Raw genomic sequence first — 10574 nt, 5'->3', positions numbered from 1 at the left:
CACTTACTAGTATATAATGATTGTCCATATTGCCTCCTTTGCTGGCTGGATTCATTTTTTCATCACATTATACACAGCTCATTTCCATGGTTATGACCACCATGCAACTCACCAGTGGCTGTGCTTGTACACTACAGAAAAAAAAGCACAGGCCTATGCACACTCCCACAGTCCCGGACAGAGGCCAGAACATTTTCCTATGGTTATGACCAATCTACAATCCATTAGTGGTGGTTGTGCTTGCACAATATAGGAAAAAGCGCTGGCCTCTTTGGTGGTGGGGACTGTGGGAACGCAGATAGGCTAGCGCTTTTTCCTATAGTATGCAGGCACAACCACCTCTGACAGATTGCAGGGTGGTCGTAACCATGGAAACAAGAACTGTATGATGGGATGAAAAAAATTAATCCAGCCAGCAAAGGAAGCTATATGGATTATACATTAGTAAGTGCCTTGTAGTAACTTTCTCTACATAATAAATGCCATTTGCGGAAGTGAAACAACCCTTTAATACAGACAAGAATGGCTGTAGTAAATGTAAGATGTGTATTAAAAAAAAAAAAACTAGAAAGTGTGAAACATATTCTAGAGTCATATATTTGAACAAAACTGCAATTTAATAATTTCATAAAAGGGTGTTAAAATAGATATCTTTACAATAATTGGACAGATGTGTATGACTAGAAACAAACATGTGCTCGCAGATTTAGGAAATGTACATTTGTATTCAATTTAAATACGCCTTATACACTGCACTCAATCTGCATGTAGAATTTATTAAATACATTAAAATCTGCAATGTAACAAAACTTCGTTTTCCGCATACGAAATTCATAACACCATTTTCAATGACAAAAGATGGCTCACTAAGTTTTTTTTTTTTTTTTCCTTTCTCATTTGACTAGTGCACATTTTACACTAGCTCATCTCCACCGACACCAGCTGTTTGCTCTGTTTATTGGACGCAGTTCACAGATTACATATACAATAAGAGTGCTGGACAAAAACATGAGGTACAAAAGTGGTTCAGAGATAATAAGTCATGCAGATCATGCTAAACAGCAAAAAAGGAAAATAATGTGAATGACAGAACACTGAATAAAAATATAGAGGATGTGCATAAAATAATAATAAAAAAAAAAAAAATTACACAGCTTTGCTTCTTTGGTTACAAAGTAGGTTGAACAATTTCACAGTTTTTTTTTTATCCCACCCTAAAAAAAAAAAAAAATTATAATTCACATAAATTTTCTAAAAAGCATAGGAATCATGGCATTTTTTATTTTATTTATTCCTCCCATAACTGGAAAGAAGAGAAATGAACAAAGTTTCTTCATCAAAATAGCTAATCTATCATTTATTTTAGTATCACAACTGTCGCGCTCCTGTACAGGTGCAATAGGTTTTCATACTTACTCTTTACAAAATTTACATTCAAACTGGATCTTTTCTATATTGTAAAATAAATACCAAAAAAAGTACGATTGCTGTTAGTGTTAGATATACATATATAGGCTGGGATACGTATGCTCGGTTATTGCCCTACTGGATGCAATCCTGTTTCTGTACTATTTATGATTTACATTTATTCTCTATATAAAAGGAAAATAAAATAAACGAGTGTCTGTGACATTGTTCATACATATTAAGAAAATAGCAGCCCTGTAATAAATAAAACAAACATTTAGATGAAACAGAAGCAAATAAAAAAAGGTTACTTAAAGAACGGTGGCTCTCGCTAGGAATACAATGATTAGTTTCGCTTACGTAGAATTGACAAAACATGGCTCAGGGTATATTCTTAAAATAAAAAAAAATAAAAAAAAAAGTCCTCGGAGAGAGCCACCGAAACTCCAGTGAGACCCATTGCTGGATATCAGACCCTAACCATCAACTCAAGCAGCAGTTTATGTTACAGAAAACCTTCTTCAATCATCCATATAGGGCATTGCAACCTAGTCCATAAACAATAGATTAGCTTATATAGACTATGCCTAACGTAGAAGCAGAAAATGGCATGCCGCTTCTTTAAGCCAACAAGCGCATCAATGTAGGACATTAAATATGCAGAGCAATCTAGGTTACAGATCCGTTCTTTCATATTAAAGAAATGCTGCAGGAGGCAGATGGAGAGGCCCAATACACAAAAAAAACCACGAGATGTTCACTATTACAAAATGGGCTCCTAAGATTGTCTAGACTACTTGCTTTACACTGCTTAAATAATAATAGGCTGTCCTGGATAATAATAATAATAGAAGCGGGGATGTCCACCACTAATTTTCCATGATAGTAGGATCTCAACGTCAAGTTACGGATACTCGGGGCATCATTACTCATGCATTTCATCAGCGTTAACGACAAAGGGCTTTAGTAACAACGTGGCGGCATTTATAACAAGTCATGCATTTTTCCCATGCTTTCTAGAACATAAAGTGCTGCTCTTGACCCCTTGCACACATTCATTGTCAGTATTCAGAGAATGCATGTGTTCTGTATGTGCATATGTAGATGCCACTAACTAGAGAGCTATAGGTTTTACAGTTCGATTGTGTTAAAAGCCTGATATGCAAAGCAATAGGTATCACCTCTCTCGGCGCGAGAGATCGGGGAGTACGATTGTCTAATACTGAAAAGGCCAACACACACAAATGAAGCATGGCTACTTGCTCTTTTTTTCTCGTTTTTAAAAGTGGAAAGAACAGCAGTGGCACACAAGGACAGATTGCTTTCAGATTTCTGAACTAGGCAAGAAAGCAGTTTTTGTACACTTTTATGCCGAAGAAACATTCGGTTGCTGCGGGGGGTGTGCGGTCTGTGGAGCGGTGTGAGGAGCTGTAGTCACTGGAGGAGGCTGTTGACAGGTGCCAAGACCCACTTGGGTCGAAAGTTGAGACAGCTGATCGCTGTTAGAAAGGGATTTTAACAGTGCATTTTCACGTTCAAGTGTAGAGTTTTTCTCTATTAATTCCTTTATTTGTTCCTTTAGGACTTCCACCTCTTCTCTTACTGCGTACATCAAATGGCTTTTAACCAGGTCCTAGAAAAAAAAAATATAATAATATTAAATTGACACTTTAGCATCACAAATTTTACAGTGTCCAGACAACGTAGGCACAAAGAAAAAAATACACACACACACATCTAACTAGTGATGAGTATACTGATATAGGTCTAAAACTGGATCTCTTTGGTCAGCGCTGACCATGGACAGAAACCAAGTATTGTTGCCCGCGATAGTGAGACCGACAGAAGCCCAGAAGGCTCAAATAGGATGTAAATGCTCAGATGAGTGTAAAGAGAATGCTTGCGCTCCAGTATGGGCATGTCTACTATAAGCTAAGTTTTTATTTAGTATGAATGTTTCCTTTTGGAATGACACAGTCACACTGGCGTCATGGCTTTCAGTCGGAAGTGAATGGGAAGGGTTGGAACAGATTCTTTAACTGAATTATCAGTATGTCAGCAGTTTTTTTTAATTACTAGGAATGTCAAGCTAGTCAATCCAGAACAGCAGTGGGAATAGTCTTAAAGAGGACAAAATGTGGTGTAATCTGCAGGCAGCATGTAATAGAGCAGGAGGAGCTGAGCAGATTAATATACATATAGTTTTATGGGAAAATATTCAATAAAACTTAAAAGGGGGTTTCCCATCATATACATTGGGGGCATATCGCTAGGATATGCCCCCATTGTCCTATAGGTGCGGGTTCCACCTCTGGGACCCGCACCTACAACGAAAACGGACAGGGAAATGAATGGAGGGCGCATGCGCACTCCATTCATTTCAATGGGGCCGCGCGTGCACAGTGTGCTACCATTTACTTGTATGGGAACAGCGCTTTGTGGTGGATGGACCCCGGGGTCCTCCAGCCACAGCTCTCCCCGCTCTGTTCTCCTTGTAAGTGCAGGTCTCAGAGGTGGGACCCGCACCTATCAGACAATGGGGGCATATCCTAGCGATATGCCCCCATTGTATGTGATGGGAATACCCCTTTAACTGTAATAAATGTAAACATCTGCTTTTTCTGAATTTATGTCTGCTCCCCATGCACAACCGTGAGTGACTGGCTGCCCTCTGTGTATACACACAGAATGCTATCAATCATTGATAACACCTCCCCTGTGTATGACTGAAGTCAGAAATAGCAGAGAGAGATCTAAATATATAAAATTAGGAGTTTTACTGAATCTTTTCCCACAAAACTATATATCAATCACTGATAACACCTCCCCTGTGTACAGCTATCTATGTATACACACTTACATAGAGATTGCTATCACTGACACCTCCCATGTACAGCTAAAGTCAGAAAAAGCTGAGATTTAAATGTATAAATTACATGTTTAATTGAATCTTTCCCCACAAAGCTATGTATGAATCTGCTCAGCTCCTCCTGCTCTAAAACATGCTGCCTGCAGATTGCACTGCATTTGTGGTGACAGGTCCTCTTTAAATGGGTTGTATACTTTTTCCAGAAAGCAAAACTCTTGTTCAGCTCTGCTCTACTTAAGTAAATGAAACCTGTAAAGTAGGGGTGGGCAGTATAGGCGATATGCGATATAAATTTGGGCCACGATATGGATTTTCGCCATATCGCTGGACCGCGATATGATTGCGCTCTCTGCGCGCACCATTTTCTCCTGAGCCCGCCGGCCGGCACACAGTGGAGGGAGAAGGAGGGAGTCCCTCCCTCCCCACTGTGCGCGGCTGCCGCTGAACACCAATGAGGAGAGGACATTGTAGGGGGAGGAAGGGAGGGACTGTGGCCGGCCATATCCCACAGGGTCCCCCTCCTCCCCCTCCATCATTGTTGGCAGGGGGCAGTGAGCTCCGATCGGTTACCATAGCAGCCAGGATGCTACTGAAGTCCTGGCTGCGATGGTGTGTTAGTGAGCAGCATTATACTCACGTGCGCCGTGGCCGCCGGTCGCTCCTTCTTCTGTCTGTGCGGCGCATTGCTAATGCTTATGGGGTGGGGGGGGGGGGGGGGAGAGCAGATAAGAGGCTGGGGGGGGGGAGCAGATAAGAGGCTGGGGGGGGGGGAGAGCAGATAAGAGGCTGGGGGGGGGAGAGCAGATAAGAGGCTGGGGGGGGAGAGCAGATAAGAGGCTGGGGGGGGGAGCAGATCAGAGGCTGGGGGGGGGGGGGAGCAGATCAGAGGCTGGGAGGGGGAGCAGATCAGGGGCACATGAGAGGCTGGGGGGGGCACATGAGAGTCTGGCTGCCAGGGTCAGCTCCCTGCTGTTGTGTGCACAGGGCAGCAGGGAGAGTGCAAAGTCCTATTCACCCTAATAGAGCTCTATTAGGGTGAATATGACAAGGGTTCTAGCCCTTAAGGGGGCTAATAGTTATTAAATAAAAAGTAAAAAAAAAAAAAAGTTTAAAACACCCCCCAATATAGAAAACAATATATCGCAATATATATCGCATATCGCACATGCTTAAAATTATATCGCAATATAAATTTTAGGCCATATCACCCACCCCTACTGTAAAGGATGCCCTTCTATGGTGGTTCACATGTTTTCCTCTCCCTGCTTAAAAGACTCACTAACTTTTGAACCCTGGTCTAATTCGTGGCAGGTTGGGATGTTAAATGTCTATGTGTATTGTAAAGGGTGGGACATTGTATGTTTGAGTAAGTGATGTCTGTTCCATTGTCTCTGTGTGTATTGGCGATTGTCCTCTGTCCTGGAGACAACCGAGTTGTAATTCGATTGTCTGAGAGACAGAGGGCAATGTGTATTCGTCTGCCTGGGTTGATTATGTTAACCATGGTGTCTATGTGGGTTGTAACCTTTGTGTTATGGGTTAATGTAGGTTTGTTGTGGGTGTCTCCCTTGCATGGGAGCAGGGGATAAATAGCGATTGTATTTTTTCAATGTGATGCCTTCTAGTAAAGTATTTCTAGCATTCAGCTTGGGCTAATGTATAGACTTATTTGGCGATACCAGCGATTTATTGCTCTGTGGATTACTTGGCTGTGCTATTTCAAGGGGAGAAGGGAATACTAGATGGTGACACGGATGATACCATCACAAAACCCACTCGAAAATACTATAGGACAACCATGGCTGACAGGTTTGGTTGTGATCTCCCGCTTGTGAAAGAATTTCTCCGTTTGATTTAATTGGTTTTAAAGGGGTTCTCAAAATCAAAAGCGGGCCAAAAGCAAAAGTTAAAAACAACAAAATCTCCATTACTCACATGTGCAATCCCCCTCTGCTTGAGTGCCTCCACTGCGGTCCTTCCCAGCAAGCTTTGTTTACATGGCTTCAGCAATAAGGTACCTGTGTACCAAAGTCACCAGGCCAGTAACTTATGCTGCATACCAATGAGACAAGTGATTGACTGCAGCAGTCATATGGGGTATAACAGAATGTCACCTCTATAGCCACATAAACAAAGCCTGGGGGGTGGAAGGACAAGAACCAAAGCAAGAATGAACAAGAGAGTATAGGATCTTTATTTTAACACATTCCTAGCCTTTGGTCTATTTTTAATTCTCTAAGACAAGCCCATTTATAAAGAAACAAGCATGAAAAGAGACTAGAGCTTGTTAGAGGGAATGTGTCATCAGAAAAGGACCCATTGTTTAAATCAAGGTTTTACGTTAAAATATTAAGTCTACTTTCACACTGGCGTTTTGGCTTTCCGTTTGTGAGATCCATTCAGGGCCCTCACAAGCGGTCCAAAACTGATCAGTTTGCATTCTAATGCATTCTGAATGGAAAAGGATCCGCTCAGGATGCATCAGTACACTCTCCATTCCGCTCTGGAGGCGGACACCAAAACGCTGCCCGTCTGATGAAACCGAGCCAAACGGATCCATCCTGGCACTCAATGCAAGTCAATGGGGACGGATCCGTTTTCACTGACAATCTGGCACAATAGAAAACGGATCCGTCCTCGGCTATGTATAAAGATAATACAAACGGATCCGTTCAAAATGCGTGTGTGAAGGTAGCCTAGAATGTTTGGTGATTTTATTTTCCATGTTGCTATATTCTCCGCTATTGAACAGTCGTTTTAAACTGTATTCAATTAATTCTCTCTTAAAGGAACAGAATCCAAATCCACAACACAAAACGGTTAATCCATCACAATGACATAAAATGTTTTGATTGGTGGAGGTGTGAGCGCTGAGACCCCCACAATCACTAACATGAGGAGAGAGAAGTGCTGTCCTTCGCACTGCAAGAGACGGAAACAGGCCCGTGGACTTTAAACTGAGTCCGTGTCACTTTCCATTGCATGCAGTGACGAGAGACAGCACTGAGTGCTTCTCTCTCTTCATTCTATCCATCAGTGGGGGTCTCAGTACTCTGATCCCCATCAATCAAAACCTTCCATGTCACTTTGACAGATCAAAAGTTTTTTTCAAAGTGCACCGACAGTTATCTCTGGCGCTCCCATAGAAATGGAGCGGCGGTGAGCTTTTCCAACCAGCCGCTCTGTACATTTCAAGGGGGCCCCACAGCGTATGCAGCCCTCATTCTCGTGACTGGTGGGGATCACAGTGGTAGGACGCCCATCGATCTGATAGTTACCCCCTTATCCTGCAAATAGAGGATAACTGGAATACCCTTTTAAGTTCCGGTTCATGTAAAGGATACAAGTATCACCCAAAATCACACTCTAGTCTAGAGGAACACGGCAGACAAAACCCTTACTTATTCTGACTGCATTCTAAAAAGGTCTGGATTTTAACACAATCCCCCTCTTAAAAGGGGTTCTCCAGGAATTAAGAAAATTTATACTTAAATATTACTTTATTATAAAATATATTCCCAAATACTTTTCATTAGTTATAATGGCACGTTTTGTCTATGTAGCAATCATTGGGAGAATAAAATGGGCGCCTTCCTATTAATGCACACAAAACCTGTCCTAAATCACACAGGAGGACAAGTTACTTCACAACTCAGAGGTAAGGAGTTGCCTCATCCTCCTCTGCGTGTCAGGGATTAGGATTCTGAATACAGCGGATAAAGTAAATCTCTGTAGGAATGCAGTTCATGAGGAGACATGAAGTATAGAGAAGACGGACAGGACAGACTGTGGTAAATGTGGGTTTGTGGTAATGGAGAAGACTGTTTACAAGTGCTGCTGCTCATTATCCACACCTCCACCCTCCTCTCTGTACTTCATGTCTCCTCATGAACTCCATTCCTACATAAATTTGGCTAAAGATCAGCTGTATTCAGGATCATAATCCATGACAAGCAGAGCAGAGGGGAAGATGAGGCAGCTCTTTACCTCAGTGTATAGAAGTAACTTGTCCTGGTGTGTGATTAGGACAGTTTCTGTGTGTACTAATGGGATGGCAGCCATTTTTTCCCCTCTAATGATTGCTCCCCAGACAAAACAAGCCGTTATAGAAACATAGAATGTGTCGGCAGATAAGAACCATTTGGCCCATCCAGTCTGCCCAATATACTAAATACTATGGATAGCCCCTGGCCCTATCTTATATGAAGGATGGCCTTATACCTATCCCATGCATGCTTAAACTCCTCCACTGTATTTGCAGCTACCACTTCTGCAGGAAGGCTATTCCATGCATCCACTACTCTCTCAGTAAAGTAATACTTCCTGATATTACTTTTAAACCTTTGCCCCTCTAATTTAAAACTATGTCCTCTTGTAGCAGTTTTTCTTCTTTTAAATATTCTCTCCTCTTTTACCTTGTTGATTCCCTTTATGTATTTAAAAGTTTCTATCATATCCCCTCTGTCTCGTCTTTCTTCCAAGCTATACATGTTAAGGTCCTTTAATCTTTCCTGGTAAGTTTTATCCTGCAATCCATGTACCAGTTTAGTAGCTCTTCTCTGAACTCTCTCCAAAGTATCAATATCCTTCTGGAGATATGGTCTCCAGTACTGAGCACAATACTCCAAATGAGGTCTCACTAGTGCTCTGTAGAGCGGCATGAGCACCTCCCTCTTTCTACTGGTAATTCCTCTCCCTATACACCCAAGCATTCTGCTAGCATTTCCTGCTGCTCTATGACATTGTCTGCCTACCTTTAAGTCTTCTGAAATAATGACCCCTAAATCCCTTTCCTCAGATACTGAGGTTAGGACTGTATCACTGATTTTATATTCTGCTCTTGGGTTTTTACGTCCCAGGTGCATTATCTTGCACTTATCAACATTAAATTTTAGTTGCCATATTTTTGACCATTCCTCTAGTTTTCCTAAGTCCTTTTCCATTTGGTGTATCCCTCCAGGAACATCAACCCTGTTACAAATCTTTGTGTCATCAGCAAAAAGATGAAAGATATTTGGGAACATGTTTATAATAAAGTATTATTTAAGTATTTTCATTTTGTTAATTTCTAGAGAAACCCTTTAATCCCTACAGGCAGAGAACAAACAGACTTAAATCAACAACCAACCTTTAAAATCTTAAGCCGGCCATATCCATTAACATTGTCCAAACCTGTTGACTTGGGAATGGATGACTTCAGTTGTAATGCTAACACTTTAGTGCAGAACCAGGGCTTTTGGTAGGGCAAACGTCCAGCAGCACCAAAGGTAAGCCATTATTAAACAACCACCTCTGAAAGCCATTATTATTTGTAAATTTTTATTTCTGCCAGAACTCCCGCCTCCCGACAGGTGATGCAAGGACGCAAGCGGATGTCAAATAAGCCTAAATCTGTTTGCTGAACAAATTTGAAACGCTGACCACAGAAAGTCAACATGTTTAATTCTGTGTTCCCCAGGGAAACCATTCAGGATTTATGCTTGGTCGAGTCAAGCAGGTTGAACCCCAAACATGGCTGGTCTTATCTTATTGGGGGCACATTGTACCACCCTCATACATAGTAAATTGCCAGGTGAACTTGGGTTTTGGTGACTTTCATGTAATGAGTAAGGTCAGCTTAATGATGTTCTGATCAATGGCAGATTTGAAGAACTAGTTTAGAAACCCCCATCATGAACTTACTTACCATAGCCTGCTCTATCTTGTTGTCGATGGCTACAACATTCGCACTCGTGGAGCTGAGGAGAAAAAAAATAAAACAAAATTACAATTTGCCGCATTGCTGGGATGCGAACCAATACTTCAAGGACTTAATGTGACAACCTGAAACAAAAAGTTCACTGGAGAAAAAAAAATTAAAAAGTTCTGAAAAAAAAATCTGGAAAGTAATGTAGATTTTCAAAAGATACAGTAGAGCATTAAACATCATAACTAAGCAAAGAAGGACTGCAAGGGTGTGGCCACCAAGAGTGAGCAAATCAAACTTTTTTGGTAAGACACTAAAGTAAAAACAGTTCTGTGTTAATCAGTTTTATCACATTTTGTAGTAAAAGGCCAACAAAATGTACACAAAGCTTACAGATCTGCCTTCACATGAAGACTGAATGACATCTTAAGAAAACCACAATACCGTAAAAGTACAAATACAACTGCAGTTCAGTGAGCGAATTACATCACCTGAACCCTTGTCCCCTGTGACGGGCTTGTAAAAACATAATGCCCGATACCCCTACCCAACCCACATTTGTGCAAGCAGCTAAATCCACACAACACAGGGACAGACCGATGTAAACCACTG

General features: G+C 41.5%; 1 protein-coding gene across 3 annotated transcripts in view; it reads right to left on the bottom strand.

Annotated features, from left to right (window-relative positions):
• Positions 1-598: 598 nt before the first annotated feature.
• Positions 599-10574, bottom strand: part of TSC22D2 (TSC22 domain family member 2) — a 57576-nt gene continuing 47600 nt past the window's right edge. For all 3 annotated transcript variants that reach the window (XM_040428081.1, XM_040428083.1, XM_040428082.1), the window contains 2 exons: positions 9963-10014; positions 599-3040 (listed from right to left, as the gene is read on the bottom strand). In XM_040428081.1, the coding sequence (XP_040284015.1) occupies positions 2774-3040; positions 9963-10014 (319 nt within the window). In that variant the 3' untranslated portion in view covers positions 599-2773. The remainder of the gene's footprint in view (positions 3041-9962; positions 10015-10574) is intronic.

This window comes from Bufo bufo, chromosome 4, assembly GCF_905171765.1.
Source record: "Bufo bufo chromosome 4, aBufBuf1.1, whole genome shotgun sequence".
In the NCBI taxonomy this organism is placed as follows: domain Eukaryota; kingdom Metazoa; phylum Chordata; class Amphibia; order Anura; family Bufonidae; genus Bufo; species Bufo bufo.
Note: the sequence above shows the minus strand (reverse complement) of the source record. Positions and strands in the feature narration are given on the sequence as shown.